Source organism: Dothidotthia symphoricarpi, assembly GCF_010015815.1.
Source record: "Dothidotthia symphoricarpi CBS 119687 unplaced genomic scaffold P153scaffold_9, whole genome shotgun sequence".
NCBI lineage: Eukaryota > Fungi > Ascomycota > Dothideomycetes > Pleosporales > Dothidotthiaceae > Dothidotthia > Dothidotthia symphoricarpi.
The window spans coordinates 569,789-588,821 of record NW_022985016.1 but is presented as its reverse complement, the minus strand read 5'-3'; the positions used below and the strand labels follow the sequence as shown (position 1 = coordinate 588,821).

General features: G+C 53.9%; 8 protein-coding genes across 8 annotated transcripts; 3 read left to right on the top strand and 5 right to left on the bottom strand.

Annotated features, from left to right (window-relative positions):
* The first annotated feature begins 57 nt into the window (after nt 1–57).
* P153DRAFT_315256 (uncharacterized protein) lies at nt 58–1,876 on the top strand. The gene is made up of 2 exons (XM_033664943.1): nt 58–176; nt 229–1,876. Exons 1-2 carry the CDS (start codon nt 87–89, stop codon nt 1,465–1,467), a joined length of 1,329 nt encoding a protein of 442 aa, XP_033524272.1. The 5' UTR covers nt 58–86; the 3' UTR covers nt 1,468–1,876.
* P153DRAFT_366386 (peptidyl-tRNA hydrolase domain-containing protein) lies at nt 1,336–2,333 on the bottom strand. Its single transcript, XM_033668043.1, has 3 exons — nt 2,070–2,333; nt 1,756–2,016; nt 1,336–1,703 (listed from the first exon to the last, which is right to left on the bottom strand). Exons 1-3 carry the CDS (start codon nt 2,306–2,308, stop codon nt 1,613–1,615), a joined length of 591 nt encoding a protein of 196 aa, XP_033524271.1. The 5' UTR covers nt 2,309–2,333; the 3' UTR covers nt 1,336–1,612.
* Nucleotides 2,334–2,442: 109 nt separating this feature from the next.
* On the top strand, nt 2,443–5,840 carry P153DRAFT_339139 (uncharacterized protein). The gene is made up of 5 exons (XM_033665816.1): nt 2,443–3,787; nt 3,838–4,017; nt 4,069–4,492; nt 4,546–4,766; nt 4,814–5,840. The coding sequence occupies exons 1-5, from the start codon at nt 2,710–2,712 to the stop codon at nt 5,401–5,403; spliced, it is 2,493 nt and encodes an 830-aa protein (XP_033524270.1). The 5' UTR covers nt 2,443–2,709; the 3' UTR covers nt 5,404–5,840.
* A 96-nt stretch (nt 5,841–5,936) lies between these two features.
* P153DRAFT_260754 (uncharacterized protein) lies at nt 5,937–6,716 on the bottom strand (the record flags this gene model as incomplete). Its single annotated transcript, XM_033662830.1, has 1 exon — nt 5,937–6,716. A coding segment is annotated over one exon (780 nt), but the record flags the coding sequence as incomplete, so codon positions are not given.
* A 940-nt stretch (nt 6,717–7,656) lies between these two features.
* On the bottom strand, nt 7,657–9,487 carry P153DRAFT_366384 (eukaryotic translation initiation factor-like protein 3 subunit E). Its single transcript, XM_033668042.1, has 3 exons — nt 8,824–9,487; nt 8,162–8,757; nt 7,657–8,109 (listed from the first exon to the last, which is right to left on the bottom strand). Exons 1-3 carry the CDS (start codon nt 9,328–9,330, stop codon nt 7,896–7,898), a joined length of 1,317 nt encoding a protein of 438 aa, XP_033524268.1. The 5' UTR covers nt 9,331–9,487; the 3' UTR covers nt 7,657–7,895.
* P153DRAFT_396218 (Img2-domain-containing protein) lies at nt 9,417–10,189 on the top strand (the record flags this gene model as incomplete). The annotated part of the gene is made up of 3 exons (XM_033671461.1): nt 9,417–9,422; nt 9,496–9,664; nt 9,723–10,189. The coding sequence occupies 3 exons, from the start codon at nt 9,417–9,419 to the stop codon at nt 10,187–10,189; spliced, it is 642 nt and encodes a 213-aa protein (XP_033524267.1).
* A 1,860-nt stretch (nt 10,190–12,049) lies between these two features.
* P153DRAFT_375504 (uncharacterized protein) lies at nt 12,050–13,750 on the bottom strand (the record flags this gene model as incomplete). The annotated part of the gene is made up of 2 exons (XM_033669593.1): nt 12,050–13,280; nt 13,548–13,750. 2 exons carry the CDS (start codon nt 13,748–13,750, stop codon nt 12,050–12,052), a joined length of 1,434 nt encoding a protein of 477 aa, XP_033524266.1.
* Nucleotides 13,751–16,860: 3,110 nt separating this feature from the next.
* On the bottom strand, nt 16,861–18,108 carry P153DRAFT_226037 (uncharacterized protein). Its single transcript, XM_033662661.1, has 2 exons — nt 17,136–18,108; nt 16,861–17,079 (listed from the first exon to the last, which is right to left on the bottom strand). Exons 1-2 carry the CDS (start codon nt 17,904–17,906, stop codon nt 17,017–17,019), a joined length of 834 nt encoding a protein of 277 aa, XP_033524265.1. The 5' UTR covers nt 17,907–18,108; the 3' UTR covers nt 16,861–17,016.
* Between the last annotated feature and the right edge of the window lie 925 nt (nt 18,109–19,033).

Here is a 19,033-nt window from a genome sequence, read left to right as displayed (position 1 = left end):
TGGGAGAGCAACTTTAGGCGGAGTTTTCTCCAACTTTTTGCGACGGCTGCTCGCTGCACTCAACAACCACAACCGCAATCGCAAACATGTCAGGCCCCAGTGACAAGGCGCGCTTCTACCTCGAGCAGTCGGCGACGGAGCTCAACGAGCTTGAGCGCAAGAAAATCTTCACACGAGTAAGCCAGCATCCCACCAAGCAACTGTAAGAATCACGCCAACCATGCGCAGGACGAGATCAAGTCGATCGCGAAGAAACGTTCCGACTTTGAGCACATAATCAACGCACGTGGCTCTCACCCCGCCGACTACATGCGATACATCGAGTTCGAGAAAAACGTCGATGCTCTCCGCCGCAAGCGAGTCAAACGGTTGGGGATACGCTACAAGGGCGCTGCACAGCGAACGATCTACTTCATATACAACCGCGCCACCCGAAAGTTCTCGGGAGACCTCACGCTATGGATGCAGTACATCGACTTTGCGCGCAAGGACAAGGCATACAAGCGACTGAACGACATCTTCACCTCCGTGGCCCGTCTCCATCCCACCAAGCCCGAGATATGGACACTGGCAGCCAACTACTTCATGGAGAGCCAGGCCGACATAACCAATGCGCGGAGCTACATGCAGCGTGGACTGCGCTTCTGCAAGAACTCGGAAGTGCTGTGGCTGGAATATGCAAAGCTGGAGACCATCTATGTCGGAAAGATTGCGGGTCGAAGGAAGATTTTGGGTCTGGACATTGATCGCACAAAGAGCCAACAGGGCGAAGACGATATGGACACAGACATGATTGCGCTTCCGCAAGTTACAGCAGAGGACATCGACCCGAGCTTGAAGCAGGACGATGGCGTAGACGAGGTGGCTCTGCAAAATCTGGCTTCTGCACCCGTGCTGACTGGCGCCATTCCGCTTGCCGTCTTTGACTCGGCAATGAAGCAGTTCCAAGGCAAACCCAGAGTCACAGAGAAATTCTTCGACATGTTTGCTGAGTTCGATCAGCTCGCCTGCATCCCGCGCATCTTGCAGCACGTCTTCGACCATCTGCAGCAGAACTCGCCTCAGGCTGTAGAAACTGCCATCTGCACGTTCCGCATGCAGCTGTTTGGTCGCAGTCCCCTCGACCCAGAGCTTCCTCTTGCTTTGGGAGATGCGCTTGATTCGATTAAATCCACCATCCAGCAGCATCCCAGCGAGGCTGCTCGTCTTTCCGAGGTCGCCGTCCGTCAACTGTTGTCTCTCGAACGCGTATCCGCAGACGCAGATCCAGCCCTGCAGAAAGTGCTGCGTGTTGCGCTTCGGAAACATGTGCGAGGATTGGAGTCTGGAGAAAAGGTGGCAACTCTAGCCAAGTCGTTACGGCAAGAGGGAAGAAGAGACGATGCAGAGGCGTTGGTAAAGTCGGGCATCAAGTACTGGGCCGAAAGTGAGGAGTTGCAGAGTCTCCATAAGGCGTTGGAGACATGAAGGATTCAAGACGACCCGTCAGCATGTTGAGCACTGAATCAGGAAGATTCGACTCTGATATTTCTTGGTCAACTGGATATCATCACTTCACACATCCAATTTCGAGCTGTTACAACACATACGGTCGACGGTAGCCGCAACAATATCAATCATCACCCCGACCCCCCCTCCTCGAGCTCTTCTTCGCACTGTGTTGCTTCTTGGTCTTCAGTCGACGCTCATTGTCAGACTTTTGCCTGGAATCCCATCAGCACACTCGCTCTATAGGCGAAACACATTGCAACCTACAGATCCTTGACACGCTGCACCTGCTCCATGGACGTCTCATTTGGCACTGCGTCGTGCCCCGCCTCCACAATTGCTTCAAACAGGCGCTTGTAGCAGTTCTGAGCATTGTCACTCTGCTTGCGACTATCATCCGCCTGGACTATGATGGAACTGGATTTTGCAGCTACATAGCGGGAGCGTTTAATCTCGCCGTGGAGAGCAGTGGGGATGTGTGGTAAAAGTGTGTCTAGGGGAACGCGTAATGTAGCTTTGGAATTTACTCTTGTGCATGCTTAGTGAATGTCAAACTTTTCTATGCAGACTTGCGGTCGTACTTGTTAACATTCTGTCCGCCTGGGCCAGAGGATCTGCTGAAGCTCAATTGGCCGATACTTTTAAGGGGGATCGCGTCTGCATGCAGCTTTGCGAGCCAGGACCGCGCTATTTGGAGCTCTTCATCGCTTGCGCTGCTGAGGTTACTTCGCGCAGAAGAGTAGCGGCATTGCACTGCTGACGGGGATTTGGTAATGGAACGAAGAGCTTTGTGCACAAGGCGAAGGCGGAGCATATGCATAGTATGTCGTGTAGCCTTGCGGTTGTGAGCAGATGCATGCCTGACTTGAACTGACAGTCACGTGTGGTCTGGACCGTGACGACGTGAAAAGCAGAATCCTTCCGCGGCCAGTGCTCCAGCTCTATTCTCCACAACGCTCGACAGCTACTGCATGATCTTGCCTGACCTCACCGTCCACCAAGAAAAACTTATATACGCGTCCATCCCCGCCTCATTGCCGTCGTGCTTGCGCCCATCGACTGCTGACTGGATACTCTGCGCTCTAACCTTCCTCATCTGCACCTAGCTCTACCTATTCTCCACCCCGCCATACCTTGTAAGCTCCTTGCGGCGCATCTTTTCAGTCTCGACGCCAACTTTTTTCCGCCGTGTCGCGACGTGCGCTTGTAGATGTCCTTGTCATGAGATTCAGTCCTAGCCCGCCTCAAGAAGCAGAGCACATCCGCCACCAGCAATTGACACCAGAATCGCCGCGCCCCCAGAACAATCCCTCGCCCTCGAACATTCCCATTCTCATCTTAGATAAACAGATGGACCCCGTCTTCAATGACTCCCCCCACAGCCATGGCGCGTCGACACCCGCGCAATACGCCTCGCAGTCGCAGCCTTCGAGCGCCTTTTCGACCACGCCGTACTACGCCGAGCAGGCATCCACAGCTGGCTATCAAAATCAGAATGTAGGAGCGCAGGGCTCTGGAGGTGGTGTGATGCCAGCAGGAATCTCACAGTCGGCGTTCGGCGGCGGCCGTATGGGTGCGCAGACGCAGGATACCTCATCAATTCAGACTTTCTCTGCGCAGCATCAGTCGCGCGCTCCGTCGTCCAGTGATGCGCAGCAGCCACCCGGTACAGACCATCACTCTGCGTATCCATTTGCTCATGACAATGCGCATGCGGCCCAGCATGCCCCAGCCCTGCCTGCCCCAGGTGCTCACTACCAGGCTGCCAGCGCCGGCGCCAGTGTTGACATACAGGCCTTGTTGGATTCCTTGACACCCTCTGCGAACCATGCGCCCTCAGGCCAATATGCTGTTCCCCACATGCCTACCCAGTCTGCACACCCGCAGCCCAATGCATCAGCCTCGTCACTCCCCGCGGCTCCCAGTCTTCCCGCCCGACCTCCTGCGCAAGACAAGCCTGCTACACATCCAAACTATAACCCGAACGATGACATCAGGTCCTTTCACCCACATAGCCAGAAGCCATCCAACCCCCAACAGGAGGGCAATGGCAAGTTGCAGTCTTTAAATGTGCGAGGGCAAGACTTCTCTTCAGCGCCGCGACCGTCTGCTCAGAGTCCCAGCACGTCGGGTACCTTCCAGCGACACGCGGGTCAACGTAGTGAGACTCCCGACGACGAAGATGCGCGGTGGCCGCCAGAGATTAACAAAAAGTATGAGGAGTTTCTGGATCAGGAGAGGAAGTTTGTGACAGAAGGACAATGGGACCAGTTCCCTGTGGGCTCTCGTCTCTTTATCGGTAAGTTGGCAGTCTGTCAATATGTAAGGCTCCCCTTCTAACAAGCCCAGGCAATCTACCTAGTGAGAAGGTCACCAAGCGAGACGTCTTCCACCGCTTCTATCGTTACGGCAGACTCGCACAGATATCGATAAAGCAGGCATATGGGTTCGTTCAGTTCCTGGACGCAGAGTCGTGTCGCCAGGCACTACAGGCGCAAGATAGACAGACAATACGTGGGAAACCTATGCGTGAGTGCAGCCGCCACTGTCAAGTCCCGTGCAGTAGACTAACGAGAATAGACTTGGAAATCTCGAAACCTCAGCGTAACACGAAAAAGGCAGACCCGCAGAATAACGGAGCACGGCGCCGCTCACGATCGCCAGATTATACACGAGGTGGTCCAGGGCCTACAAGAGATGGTCGATATGGCGGGGGCCAGAATTCCATGTCTCCCAGGGATCGACGGTTCCGCGATCGAGACGATTACAGACCCATGCGATCGCCCTCACCACGTGGTGGGCCTCGAGGTATGAGACCAAGGGATCGGAGTCGCGACAGGTACGACACCCGATACCGGAGTCGATCGCGGTCACCGCCTCGCCGGTACAGGAGTCGTTCTCCACGACGGGATTATGCCGAGGACGACCTCGACGGCCTGCCTCGTAGACTGCCACATGAAGTGCCTGAGATCCAAGTCCTTGTTCTTAACCAGGGATTGCCTAGGTAAGTTTGGTGTCTGAACTTGACTAAGGTCTTTTGTACTGATGTGTGAACAGTGATTTCATCCGCTACGTCGAGGATTCGTTCCGCGCCCAAGGCCTCCGCTGCGATGTACTTATCATGAGCGGTCGTTATCCCGAGCCAGCCATTGTTAGAAGACAGATTCTCGAAGGTGTACTGGCTATTGTGCGACTCGACACATCGTCCCTAGTCAAAGGCAATGTAAACGTGCAGGTCTTTGATCGACGGAGTGGGGCAACCAACGTGCAATTCAACGGTACGTAAACGCCTCGACTCTACTTCCTATTACTAATACCTGATTAGAATACGCCGACCTCGACCTAACAACCGTATCCATGCTCGTCAACCAAGCCAAACAATCTCAATCCCAGCCCGTCCAACCACCCGCGCCGACATACGGCTACAACCAGTACTCGCAACCACCACCAGCTATGTTCCCTCCTGCCGCCCAGCCGCAGCCAAACCTCACAAACGTCCTCGCTTCCCTCAACCCCAACGCGCTCGCACAACTACTAGGCGCAATGTCCAGCCAGACGACTCCCATCCAGACCCCGCAACCCGCACCCGCGCCCGCACCTTCGGGTCTGAACGTCGATATCGCGCGCTTGCTGGCTCAGGTCTCCCAGCCCCCGGCACAGCATCCTGTCCAGCCACTCCAACCGCCCCAGCAGCAGCCGCCGCAGACATCGGGATTCGCCGCCCAGCAGCTTTCAAATCAGTTCCCCGGTCTTGCGGGGTTGCTGGCGGGCCAGGGCCAGGGGCAAGGACAGGCGGGCACTGCTGCTCCGCCGCCGCAGCAGCAACAGCAGACGCCAGGCCAGAACGGCGCGGCACCGAGTGTCAATGTGGATATGAGTGAGATTATGGCGCAGCTGCAGAAGTATCAGCGCTGATGTGTTGGGGCACGTAGGTTGCTAACACGAAGTATCGACTTGTAGGGACAACGGGCTCACTGACTGATTAGTACAGGATTAATGGGTGGGGGCGTGTATATCTTTGGAGTTCTCGCCTTTAGTTCGAACGGGGAATTTGTTAGCAGCGGGCTCGGGTTGGTTTCTTGGTCACGAGCGCGGTCTGACTTGACATGCGTTCTTGGTATTGGTATTTGTGCTTTTTCTGGCGTGGCGCTTTTGGGTTGAAGTCGGTTTCTTGGCTTTATGCAACGAGCATGCGTATGCGTACTGGGGGCGTTTTTTCTCTCTTGAGTCGTAGCGGGTTGTTCTTGGGCTGTGGGGTGGAAATTGGCTGGGTTGGATCGGGGGGTGTGTGTATTTACAGTACATTCAGTAGAAATAGCTACATCCATAGCGAAGCAGATATTTCACAAGCGACACAGGTTCATTCCTACAGTAAAAAATCGTACACATACATCTCTCCTCAACCCCCCTTCCCCCCTTCCCCAGCCTCACAACTTCCGATTCCGACTCCACTCGACAATCTCCCTCCGCATATCCTCCTCCTTCTTCCCCAACACATCAACCCCCCTCTCCACCAACGCGCGCTCCACCTCCCTCCTCTCCAACGCCGCCCACCCCCCATCCCTCTCAATCAGCCCATCATCCATGCGCACATACTCCAACACCTTGCCCACATTGCGCCTCAGCAACCACTTCGGCGGCGTCAACCCAAGCGTATCCCAAACCGGCGAATGGCACCCAAACCGCGCAGACTTAAGCAGCAGCTCATACAGCGAGTCCTGCGTCTGCGCCCCAGCCACCCGCCGCTCCTGAGCCTGCAGACTCATACCCCGCCGACTCACATCGCGCAGTCGCTCCATGCGCCGCCGCTGCGCTTTCTCCTGCGCGCGCTGCACTTGCTGCGGTATGCGGCACGGCTCGGGGATGATGGGCGTGATGTACAGCACGACGAGGGGGAGCCATTCACCCAGAACTAGCACAAGGAGTCCGAACCCCGGGAGTCGAATCATGTCGCTTTTACTGCGACGTACGACCTGCCATTCTGCGCGGGTGAGGACCTCGGTTGCGGGGTTGCTGCCCACGCGTGCGCGGAGTTTTTTCGCGAGTTGCGCCGTTTGGCGTACGTGGGATATGCCCGCTTTGTAGAAGGAGATGTAGGACCGGCCTGTGGTCCAGAGGTAGCCGACGAAGGATTGGTCGGCTTTGCGCGCGGGGATGTGCAGGTCGGGGGCGTAGGTGAAGGGTGGGGGGTTGAGGTTTGCTTTTGCTTTTAGGATTGGGACGGATGGTTGGGGGGTTGCTGCTGTGGTGAGTTTGGCGGGGACGCTGGTTAGGGTTGGTTTGGTGGGGACTATTGTCGTCGTTGTCGTTGTTGTTGAGGCGTGTCTGGTCTTCGCGCTGGGTTCTGCGATTGTCTTCCTGACGCCTGCTGTGGATGTCGACAAGAACATCCGGTGCTGTAACCGGTCATTCCACACACGACTCCCTATCCCTAGACCCAGACCCCGATTCCCCACCCTCATGTTCCCGCGCGCACACAGCGCAAATGTCGAGAACAGCGGCCGTGGCTTCATCGCGTGGGATGTCGTTCCTCCTTCTCTTTGCTCACGCACACAAACACTGCAATTCCGCGCGAAACTAGCCGGCGAGCCTCGAATATATCGAATCCGTCGAATTCGTCCGTCAGATCAATCAATCAATCAATCGTTATAAAAGAACAAAAGCCGCGGGAGACATGAACGAGAGGAACAAGGAACGTCGAGCAGAGCAGCGGCGTGTGTATCAGTGTGTATGTAAGTGTATGTGTGCATGTATTACTAGTACTTTTGCCTTCGGCGACGACGACGACGAAAAGTGACGTTTCCATTTTGGTTTTTTTTCCGCTCTCTCTGTTTTAGTTAGTTGGTTTTGACGAACGGCCGGCGGGACAGGCAAGCAAAAAAATTAATCCTTGTTTGGTGATTGGATGGCGCGTCGTCATTGCATTGCATCGGTGCGGGCTAAGCCTGATGGGGAGGTACGCGACGGACGGAGTTTACTGTCTTGGTTTTGATGGAGTGGTGTGAATATGGATGTGAATGTCAATATGTTGTGAGTATGAAAGACGTCTCAGAATGATTTTTCACTGTATTGTTCTTCCTCGATCGAGGTCGAGACGAGGTGATTGTTCAAAAGTGGCATTCGCGTCTATAAAAGTACAGCCCAGTCATCGCTGCCAGACCATCCCCATCCATCCATTCATTCCCGTCCATCATTCCATCCATCCATCCATCCATCAAAGAAGAGCTTTTCGAGAAGCCCAAATAGACGCCGATGGCCATGCATGCAATCCCCCCCCCCACCTTGCTAAATTGGGAGCCGTTACTTTTTCATCATCCGTCATCACGCAACACGGCATCTCCGTCTGCCATCTCCCCATCCTCACATCCCCACACGCAACGTCCCTGCTGCTGGATTCGCGGCCACGCTCATTTCGCTACCGCGGCACTCAGAACTTGTGTCCTGAAGAAGCCGCCCTTTGTCCTCTCAATGACTTGCTGGTAGACAGATTGCGGTGGGTGGTTCATGACGACTGTGCCGGCCTGGTAGTCGATCTTTGCGTCGACGCGTGTATCGCGGATGAGGTTGACGATCCACTTCTCGCCCTCGTCTTGGGAGAGGCCGAGGCGGGTGGAGAGGTCCCTGTTCACAGATTAGCATTATTCTCTGTGGGATATGGAAAAAGAAGACTCACTTGATGTCGATCCTCTGGTGAATCTTGCAGTAGCTCTCGGAGATGAGATGTCTCGCCGCGTCGACAAACGCATCAGCAGCACCGAGCAGGAAGAAGTCGTTCTTGAGAATCTCCTCAGTCTCGCCGAGCTTCTTCTGTGCTTCCTCAAAGTCAAAGTCGATGTACAGGGCCTTGATGAAGTCGGTGACGGGGTCCGTGTACTCGTATCCCTCCTGCCTGACTATCCTGATCAGGTCCTTGAGCTGCCTCTGGTACTGGTTCGAGTTGCGGGCGCGGCTGCGGCCGGTGATGACGGCGGCGGCGAGGTAGCGCAGGATCCAGGGGCAGTTTGTCTGGATGGTGTTGATGTAGGAGGGGGAGAAGAACATGTCGGTGAGGGACTCGCGGGCGGCTTCGTGGTTGAAGAGGGGAAAGAGCGACCAGTGGATCAGCCAGGTGCGGTGCTGCAGTTGTGCGAGGGGGTTGTTGAAGAGGCGTGTGTCGATGAGCTCCTTGATCTTGTTGATCTCCTCGATGGCCGAGTCCCAGTTGACGGAGAGGATCTCGCAGGCGAGCTTGCCCCAGGTGGCTTCGCGCTCCTTGTCGCCGTCTGTGGTCTGTATTGAATGATTAGTACGGTACTGTATCGTATCGTAAAACGGCATGTATTATAAACAACTCACCAACACACGGAAGCGGTACAGCAGCTCGGCAGCATGGGGGTAGACGCCGCAGCTGTACTGGAACTGGCCGAACTCGTACAGCTGGTCGACCATCTCGACCGTGACGCCGTGGCTCTCCTTGAGGTAGGCCAAGTTCTGCGTCTTGTCGCTGCGCAGGTTGGTCACGACATTCTCATCATCCAGCAGGCCCGAGATCTTGCTCGTGTCCTCCTCCAGCTGGTTGCGGCGCTGCAGGACCTGGTCGCGCTTCTGCTTGTACTCGTCGGGCAGGTCGTCGAGGCCGTGGACGTCCTGGTGCAGCTGGCCGACAAAGTCGGTCATGTTGGTGGGCTTGAGCAGCTCGATCAGCAGCTTCTTCTGGTCCAGCGTCTGCTCGGCATCCTCGTCGCTGGAGAAGTTGAGCAGCGGGTAGATCAGATGGCGGTCGAGGTTGGGCATCAGCTTGGGCAGGAGGCTGTACTGCTCGGCGATGCTGCCGCTGGCGGGCGCGGAGTCGGAGTCGGCCATGGTGCGTGGGTGAGGCGGTCGTGGGTGCGCGGGCGCGAATTTCCTCGTCGTCGGCGGCGTGGTGGGGTCGCCGCGTGAAATCTAAAATGACTGTGCGTAGCGAGCACCCCTGCAACGCTAAACTTTTGGTGTTGACCGTCACACATGTCGTCGCATCGCCGGTAGCAGCAGCAGCGCCCGTCCCTCGTCCTCTCTTCTAGCTGTGTTGACGACTGCACTCACAGCCCGCACAATGCCCCGGTTACAGCCCCTGATTCCCCTGCTGCGGCCCCTGGCAGCCCCCCGAGCAGCCACATGCCACCACTTGCGCTTCTCCACCGCGACGAGACTGCGAGTTGAGCGTACGCCCTCCCACGCCCTACCAAGCAACCCACACACTCTAACCCCTACAGATCTCCAACCACAGTCCGCCCAACGCGCCGCCGACCTCGCCGCAGCAGAAGCCATCACCGAGTCGGACAGCGCCCAGCCCGCCTCCCCCAAGCCCGCCCTCCCCTCGCAGCACCCGCCCTTCTCCAAAGCCAAGACGCTCAAAACGACCGCGCGCGAAAAGCGAGACGCCCCCACCACAACCTTCCAGCCCGCAACCCACATCGAGCTCCCGCCCCCAACCTACCACATCGCCCGCACAAACACAAAGAACCTGCCCATCTACACCGACTACAAGCGCGGCGGGAACCTGCACCTGACCACCATCCGCAAGATCACGGGGGACTTGTCGGCGCTGCGGGACGAGCTGAGGGTGTTTTTGAACAAGAAGAATGAGGATGTTCGGATCAATGCGCTGACGGGGCATGTTATTGTTAAGGGGCATTGTACGGGGCAGGTCAAGCAGTTTTTGCTGGCGAGAGGCATGTGAGGGGGGGTATGAGGGGCGCAATGTGGGGGGGGGGACTGTATGTTATATGTACGACGAAGAATATGAGGCACGATTATTGAGGATATCGACGTGGAGAAGAAGCGTCTTGGTGCGCTGTGTGTTGTATGTACAAGAGCGAGATGCGGTAGGTCTGCACAGCTGTATTTTAGAAAAAGTCACAAGCGTCACCTGTGTGGACATGGCCCGGCCCGACGAGAAACACGAGAAGGAGATTGGCATTGTATTATTTATATGAGAAACTCTTACAACACATCCCTGCACTAACTCACTAACGAATATACCACACACTCAGTTCAGCACCCCTCCTCCCCACACACAACACACCCCGCAATACGCACATACACACACCTCGCCCTCCACACGTCCCAAAACACAGTTCCCCTACCGTCATCAATCCGTGCCGCCGGAGAACAAACATGCAAACACCCCGCATACTCGCGCAACCAGTGTCACGTACCAGGCTGTCCGAGTTCCGCCTCCAAAGTGTGGATTGAGCTGTTTATGTGGTTTATGTGGCTATAGAGTGAAGACCAATTAAGGTGTGCCTGGGTTTAAAGAGAGATGTGGACCGGCTAACCTCTAATATGTGTAGACTTTGGAAAGCAGTGGTAGGTACCAGCGTAGCCTAAAAGTAGAGCGAGGACTCTTCTACTGTGTAGATATTGTTGATGCGTCGATAGTGCGTAACTCGAGACTATCTACTCACATCTAACAAGTGGAATGTGAAATTAGTGATGGTCAAGGGCTGCATTAACAGCACAGATTGCTAGAACATGTCTTCTGATGACTTTACAATCGGTTGTTGGAATTTTTCCTTTATGTTTCTTGTTGAATCTGCGCGAGAGCATGCAAGTTTCGAAATCGTCGAGCTCAGCCTCAAAGGACCTGATGCACAAGTAACTACCCATTTTAACCATTGCTCTATCACAGGACAACAGTGTTGAATACATTCAGGGCGTGGTACTGCAGAACCTCTAGCTCAAAGCAAAACTGACACCGCGATGAGTATCTACAGAGACAAGCACACTTGCTACTACATTTACCTTCGCGCACATGATCCTCACAGACAAAACTCACGGGCTAATCCCAGCAACCAGCGAACACGAAAGGAAAGGAAAGACACGATGAAAAGACGATACTGGAGAGAAAAACGAACGGCTTTCTAGCAAAGAAACAGTCACAGGCCAGGAAAGGGGGGGAAGAGACCGAGACGACAACTTACTAGTGAAGTAAACAAGCTTTCTGCTGAGAAATGCTAGGAAGTGCACAGTCCATGGATATCAGAATATATCGTACCACTTTTCCTGTCATCGCGGCTAGGAAGAGAGAGGGTTAGCCGCAGGATGGAGGACGGAGAGCCGCCAGACCCTGGCAAATCAGCCTATCATGTAGGGTGGCTAGGCACTCCCTGAGGCGGAAGATGAGAATGACGATGAAGAAACGGTGGTGGTACGATACGTGGGTCGGGATCTTGCGGGGTGGTGTGTCTCGTGTAGGATGCGGTGTTGACTGGGGCTGATGTCGGGGGAGCCGAGTGAGATTGGTAAAGGTTAGTGACATTGGTGAGATTTAGTAACATTGATGGAAGGTTCGACGCTCTTGGTAGCGGTTGGGATGAGTATGGTTATCTCCAAGCGTTTGTCTAAATGTTGTTGGAAGATGGAAGTGTACCTGAAGACATCCAGGCTATTGTGTCATATTTGTAATAGTCTTCCATTTCTATTAAACACGGTACCCAACCTCGAGGACATCTAATTCTATGGTATAATTATCCAACAACCTCAAAATGTGAAAATCAAATCAAAATCAAGAAACCGCAACACTCGTGATATCCCCCATCTACTCCCTCCTCCCCGGCGGCGGAGGTCCAGGACCCCGTCTCATACCCCAATACCCACTCCTCCCCTCCACACCCCGCTCATCCAAACACTGCGGCCTCTCATGATCCGCATGAGATCCCATCGGCCAAACAGGAATAAAACAGACCTCCTCGTCCCCACATACCCCACACTCTTTCCAGCTAGTCCACTGCAGCCACGCCACCAACTCATCAATAACCTCCACCGCATGTGTGGCGTATACTTCCGCAAACGACGCGTGTGACACCGAGGCAGACGATATGGACAGCGCGGTGAAGAGCGTATCGCAGATATGGCTCGTAACATCGTGGAGCGTGCGGTGCGCGAGAGAGGAGACGAGTAGCGGCGGATGCGTGAGCGGAGCGACGAACTGCGCGACGCAGCGCTGTGTTTCGAGGGTGCTGTTGCGAGCTTGGGAGATGAACGGGCGGAGGAGGGCGGTCAGGTAGTTTGAGAGGGCGAGTTTGTTGGTGCGCAAGTGTGGCGTGTTGTGGATGTAGTGCAGCGATTTGCTGTATCGGGTTATGACTTGGTCTGCGACGGCTTGCCAGTTTGTGTCCTCTTGTCCTGCGTTTTTACTTTTTTGTAAAACCATATTTGTGATGTCTTGTCGGATGCGTAGGATTTCTTCCTCTTTGACGTTTTGGAGGCGCGGCATCGCGTAGTCGGATTGTACGTCGTTGGAGAACAAGTCTTCGATCTCGGGGTATGCGAATACGCTCACGAAGTTTTCGTAGTCTAGGGTCACCCTTCCACCACCGATGCCGTGGTATCGCGACGTGAATGCTTTGATGTATTGCCATCCACCCATAACCCCTCCTCTTCCTGGTCCACCGCGTCCTTCATCTCCTGTCACACTGATGACATCCACTCTCTTCAGGTGCTTTCCAAAGTCGCACAAGATGATCTCGAAGCCGCCTTCCAGACGCAATATACCGTCGATTTCCCCCTCCCACAACGTGCTGGTCAGATTGCACAGCCCTTCGGCGCGCTCGTACTCGCCACCCATGGGACCATGGGGTTCGGTGGAGGTCTGGTTCAGAAGCAGCATGTCTTGAGTGTCGAGTGTGCCGTTGGCGGTTTTCCCCGCTGAGAGACCATCGATGTAGAGGAGGCGTAAGGGATGCTTGGGGACATATGTGTGAAGATAGCCGGTGTCGCCGTTCTTTGCTGGGACAGGTGCCTTGAGAGTTTGTTGGGAACTGCGGTTTCTTACATGGCGAGAAGGTGGTGGTGGTGGTGGTGGTGGTGGTGGAGGAGGATGAGGTTCGTGATGATTTGGTCGGCCATGAGGGTGATCGGGCGGGGGTGGAGGATAATACATATCTGGTGGCGGACGTTGATGGCCGGGGGGAGGCGGTGGAGGAGCAGGTCCATGGTGAGATGGGGGCTCGTGTGGGTGGTGAGGTGCTGGTATTGGTCCTGGACGGTCTCCGTGATGTGGCAAAGATGGATACCCGAACTCAAGCTCTTCGTACGACATGTCCTCCAATGCTGATTCTTCTTTGTGTTTTGGGGGTTCACCTCCATTGCCAGGTGGAGGTCCTCCTTTTGGCCGTGCAAAAATCAGCGCATGCTCAGGCTCAAAAGCGAGCCATTGTATGCCTTCGATCTTATCTGGATCAGTGGTTCCATGGTAAAGTTGTGTCCCAGCTGGGACCGTGGCAAGAAATACCGACATGCCATTGTGGTTGAGGGAAGACCCCCATTGTCGCATCGACGAGTGGATAGCATTGAAGATATGGTTCGCGTTGTGAGTTTTAGTCTGTTGGAATGATGCAGAAGTTGAAGGAAAGAAGATGGTAATGGAGAACAACAGATTTAGCTTTGTGAGATGCATTCCCAGAGCATAGAAGAACTCGACTCGAGCCCTCACCTTCAAGGAATTGATGGAAAGTTGGAAAGATATTCAGATTTCTGCAGAACGAGAGAAAGATAAGACATGATAAAAGGAGGAAACAAAATTGACCATGGCATACGCGTCCATTTCCTCGCGATACGTTTGCAAAGCATCGAGTTACGCGGCCAGTCTTGAAGCCATCCCGTTTCGGCCGAGATGAACCGTGCACTAAAGTTCTGGCATCCTATTGGCCACTACGACAGTCTCCCATTGCTACACCTAGCTTCATATTGCACCACCTAGTCTTGGTGCCTACGTCGACTTCATGCGACTTTGAATTGGCAAAGATCTTGTTTTCGAGACAGGTTGTACTGTCAGTAGTCGTCTAAACACCAAGCATCGAGCAAACCAGGATAAGTCTCTCAGCTGCAAGGCATCATGTTTGTACGCGAGAGAGCCATTCGAGAGGATAGGAAGAATCTGGAGAGATGGATAAGCAACTGTGAGTGGGACACCCTGAGTATATGCCTTCCTGAGCACTAAGATGGTATCCGCAGTTTCGAGTTGATCTTGGACCTCTAGCCTCGCTGAAGCATGTTGTTTAAAGGGCGGAAACTGACCTATATCAGCGAAGTGAGTTTGGTCAGGCAGCATCCGGCTACAGGATAATTCATTCGCTCTACCTTGAGCCGTCTGTTGCCGTCACACATCATCCAATATGCACGCGATACGTGCTAGCCAACATGGTGGAGTCGTTACTGAATCAGTCGGTCGCTGAGTCGAGGCGTATCGTTCGATGGATTCCAGAAGCGACTGATGGACCCATGGTATCTAGACGGGGTCTCCGAACAACGGTGCCGCGTGGCTTTGACTCGTGGGAAATTGTATCCATAAATTCGGTGTCGGCGACGTGAATTGCACGATGGATGTGCTAGGTCCTTAGATTTGCCAAAATCTCATAGACTTCGGTGTTTGACGATGGCCGAGGGGCCCTAAGGTCGGCGACATAGCATGCATGCCCTGCACACACGACTTCGCGATTGGAGATGGTAAGTTCGGACAATAATAACCGAGCCATGGGTCATCGTCAAGTTCTGAAAATCCGGCCTTAAGAATGCCAGCATTTGAAGTCGAATGATCATAAACCATGAAGGTTGCGTGTTCGGGAATAATCGAGCAATAAAATCATGGGATTGCAAAACTTCGGAACTGCCACGTTCCGTCCCAGATGCCGTTAGCTATCCGGGCCCAAGCTTTGGTGGGAGCTGCGCCTGGATGCTTGTAACCATACTGGAATCGGCCTAGGTTGGCATTCGTGCGCACCTGCAGATCGAGAAACAGTGGCTCGAAAGCGGAGGGAGATTAAACGTAATCCAGAAATGGGGGCTACATCAAGGGCGCGTAGAGTGGAGTAGCACAGCGCACGAGGAAGAACAAGTGAATAAATGAGGATCCGACTAACCAGCGAACCTTGAGATCTACCCCAATTATCGACACGGGTGGGGTCGTTTGACGTCCGGGTTCGCTTAGATCAAAAGTTGGGACACTAGTCATTCTGAGTTCACCGGTATTTGCAGGGGGAAGCGAAATAACTGGGACTCGGGATACAGGAAGGATTCGTCTTCAACACTGACTGAATCAGGACGTAAGATGAAAAAACCATCGGGTGATGGTTTGCGGCCCAAGGGGTTGAAGTTGGAATCAGCACAGTAACTGCAGTTACGACGCGTGGCGGGAGCAACAGTGGTGAATCTTGAAGGATGTGCACTGCCCTAACGCAGATGCCGCGCATTGGGACATGCTTAAATGGCTGAAAATTGGCTGCATCAACGATCCGGTTCGGAAGACACGCCGTTGAGCCCGGGTCGTTACGGATCTTGACAGGCTGTGCAAGCGCTCGAAAATTTACAGAGTCGGCGTCTATGATGGCCCAACGCAGACGCGGCTGTCATGTGCCAGCGGACGAAATAAAAGCAAATGTCGCGATAGTACTGTCGCCTCTGTAATTCGTTGCATGATCTGAGTTCTCGGGATGGACCCGTTGAGCGTTGCATCCACGCACATGGAGCAAATTGCACAGAGATCGGGTCGACGGGCGTTTCCAATGCAATGCAACTGTCCATCCATCACATGCAAGCCACAACTGCACTTATGCTGCTTTCCGACAATGAAACAAGATTGCACTGAAACAGCCAAACGCCACCAAACGCGGGAATCCGCGCCGCAGTGTTGCGTCGCCCGCGTGTTCTGACAAGAGTCCGCAATTCTCGATGAAAACACATGGCACCTGCTAGAAGTGGTAGTGGTCTGTGTACTCTCGTATGATAGTAAGCGGGCCAGCGGCCCCCTGGTTCGCAAAACATGCTCTTCCGAACTGTTAACCAGGTGACAAGGTAAAGTTGATAGTCCCAAAACTAGCTTCATTTGATCTCGACACGCAGGGGCCATGTCAGCCCTGTCAAGCGAACAAGGCCCCCAACTAGAGACCCCTGGGCGCTTCGCCATGACGTTTATTCATGCGGAACAAACTCGATAACATTGAATCCGTTGCTCCGTCGTGGTCGGATATAGCGGATTTGTGACTGAATGACGCAAGTGTGGAGTACTGCATCTGACAAGAAGAGAACAGGGACCAGCAAGACATCAAGACTGTTTGTTGAAGAATAGTGCATACATGATGGATATTCTATTTGTGCTGGCCGAGAGAGCAGTACTGCGGCTATATGCAATCGATTTCCCAACAAAGTTATAATCGTGACTCGATCCCATGGATGAACATTGTCTCCATATGACATGATTCTGTTTGAACGCCGTGAAAATGCAATGCTGAATAGAAATGCCCGGTCTCGGCGTCCGCTTTAGCAGGTTTACGCTTCGACAAACGAGGGAAAATGCATGACAAGGGTATCGTGAGCGAAAGTGAAAGGGTCGTAGACCAGCTACCTTGGTATGGTAGTCCTTCCGAGGCAGCACATAGGCGCTGTCTGTCGAGGTGTGAAAGAAGTATAAACAAAATTACGGTCAAGACGTCTTATGTGAGCGTGAAGATGGCCGTAGAGGTGAATGCGCTAGGCGAAGAGAGCGAACAAAGAGCTCAGTGTAGGGCGTTATGATGAAGCCACCGATGACTTCCGAGAGGCTTTGAGATGTATCCTTTTCACATGATCTCTCTTTGATAGAGCGTTAGCCTGATGTCTTCGTCGAAAAGGAATCGTATGAGCCTTACCATGTTGTCCACCCGGGAGAATACTCGGTCACAACTTCCCCATTCGCACGAAACGCCTGGGTTGTGTTTGGCCTCGTGTCTTGCGAGATCCTTTTTACTTGAAAATCCTCCTCCTGAAGATTGCGGGCATTCGGCATGGCGGCAAAAGAAAGACTTTGTGTGCCTCTTGTGATGCTTCCTGAGATCACATCCTCGGGTAAAGAGCGCTCTTGACGTGCAACCTGGATAGGCACAGCTCCAGGTTCCATTTTGGTTAGGAAATCCATAGGCTCGTAGATCTGGAGAAGTTGGTGATAGAGATCGCGATAGTGGAGGTGGGGATGTTTCGGAGGCAGGAAACAAAGGTATGCCTAAGCCCGCGGAAGACGACGCTGAGTGCGATCGCGATGATCGCGATTCGATAAAGGATTGGGGAAGTAGACTAGAATCGTGCGCTATGGTTGACGCAGGCATCATACCCGTGAAGGGAGGATACGAGTATGAAGACGATTGAGGTCGTGGTTGCAGGATTGGCGATGGCTGTGATGACCAGAGCGTATGTGGTGGAGGGTATGGAGAGTCCATAACTGTTGTGTAGTTGTGATGCTGCGAGTACATCGACTCCGTCCTTGGGATGGCCGTGGGCATTGGGTGGGTCAGATGGTGGAGTGGTGGTGAATACATGATGCTCGGGGGCGATTGACATGTGCTGGAGGGGTACATGTGACCCAAGCTCTCGTCAGGCGTCAGAAGGACCAAGTCCGCCTCAGGAGAGTAGTAGGACATCCTCATGTGTGCAAGAGTAAGGAAATGCTAGGGGTGGTGGGTGGTTGAATCGAAGAAGGTGCAGTTGATAGAGTTCGTATCAAGCGCCAGTAATCGAAGTATATGAGTATTGTATACCGCGCGAGAAGGCCAGTGCACTCAAAGCGGAAATACCAAGGGTAAGAACAGTCGAGTTTAAGGTACGGACCCAAACTGATAGCAGGGCTTCCCGTAGACTAGTAAGGGTGTACAACTTTAGTCTGAAAGGGTCAGGAGCTTCTCCACCTAGTAAGGCTGATACTCTTAGACCCGTAGGACCAAGCGTGGCGGGTAGTGGCGGTGTTGTGATGTCTCGTAGTAGTACCCAAGATGATATTGGCCTGTAACAGAAGGCCTGATGTGACCAAGTTAGAAGTTGAGAGAATGCGCAGCTAAGCAGACGGTTTCCCTCTGTAGATCGGGGGCTGAGAGCAAGAGGGAAGCTTATGTGTGGTCAGAAAGAAGCATTTCTCCAAATACCCATTGACGGCGAACGTAAGCAGGGCGAAGGCGGCATCACTTGGATAGCGCTTGTTGCGCTGGCTTCCCAATTCGTTGCCGCTCCACACTGCTGCCTTCAACATGAGCAAAGGTGCATAACCCGTTCACAAGTGCGGTGGGCGCTCAAGTGAGCCTCGCCAGACTAGTAAGAACCCTGCCAGTGTAGGAACCGCAGTGGTGGTGGTACTAAGCCCCCTGTCTCTAGCTCTGACCTCTCATGCAGCCGTGCAGGGGTGGGTGGTCTTCCAGAAACAAAGATCCAGACAGTAACAGCATTTCGCTGCATAGTCGAGCCTGCTTGTCAGCGGCATGTATGCCGCGTGCCGATCGATAACAGCACATCAGTCGCCGAGTGACTTAAAATTCTTTCTCGTTTCTTGTAGCCGTAGCAACCGTCTTCAACCGCAGCCATTTTGCGGCCGGTACGTACTGAAAGCCACAATTGACACTAGTCTGGCTTGCGGTAAGACAACGTTAGAGGCGGCAGCGCATGAGGGGCAAAGATGAGCCATCCATGGCTTTGGGGATGATGGACAGTCGATCGTGGTATGGTATGGGCGGCATGTAGTCTGTCTGTCGCATGCTGCGCTAGAGCCCACGGCACTGTGCAACCG

Bases quoted from the DNA above. Each gene is read 5' to 3' on its own strand.
- P153DRAFT_366384 (XM_033668042.1), bottom strand. From the start codon at position 9,330: ATGGCCGACTCCGACTCCGCGCCCGCCAGCGGCAGCATCGCCGAGCAG. The intron at 8,758-8,823 runs GTGAGTTGTTTA...CATTCAATACAG, and splicing joins TGTACCGCTTCCGTGTGTTG to ACCACAGACGGCGACAAGGA. The intron at 8,110-8,161 runs GTGAGTCTTCTT...ATCTGTGAACAG, and splicing joins CACCAGAGGATCGACATCAA to GGACCTCTCCACCCGCCTCG.
- P153DRAFT_226037 (XM_033662661.1), bottom strand. From the start codon at position 17,906: ATGAGGATGTCCTACTACTCTCCTGAGGCGGACTTGGTCCTTCTGACG. The intron at 17,080-17,135 runs GTAAGGCTCATA...GCTCTATCAAAG, and splicing joins TCTCCCGGGTGGACAACATG to AGAGATCATGTGAAAAGGAT.
- P153DRAFT_315256 (XM_033664943.1), top strand. From the start codon at position 87: ATGTCAGGCCCCAGTGACAAGGCGCGCTTCTACCTCGAGCAGTCGGCG. The intron at 177-228 runs GTAAGCCAGCAT...AACCATGCGCAG, and splicing joins GCAAGAAAATCTTCACACGA to GACGAGATCAAGTCGATCGC.
- P153DRAFT_366386 (XM_033668043.1), bottom strand. From the start codon at position 2,308: ATGCATATGCTCCGCCTTCGCCTTGTGCACAAAGCTCTTCGTTCCATT. The intron at 2,017-2,069 runs GTACGACCGCAA...AGCATGCACAAG, and splicing joins GGCGGACAGAATGTTAACAA to AGTAAATTCCAAAGCTACAT. The intron at 1,704-1,755 runs GTAGGTTGCAAT...ATGGGATTCCAG, and splicing joins GTGCAGCGTGTCAAGGATCT to GCAAAAGTCTGACAATGAGC.
- P153DRAFT_339139 (XM_033665816.1), top strand. From the start codon at position 2,710: ATGAGATTCAGTCCTAGCCCGCCTCAAGAAGCAGAGCACATCCGCCAC. The intron at 4,493-4,545 runs GTAAGTTTGGTG...ATGTGTGAACAG, and splicing joins CTTAACCAGGGATTGCCTAG to TGATTTCATCCGCTACGTCG. The intron at 4,767-4,813 runs GTACGTAAACGC...ATACCTGATTAG, and splicing joins AACCAACGTGCAATTCAACG to AATACGCCGACCTCGACCTA.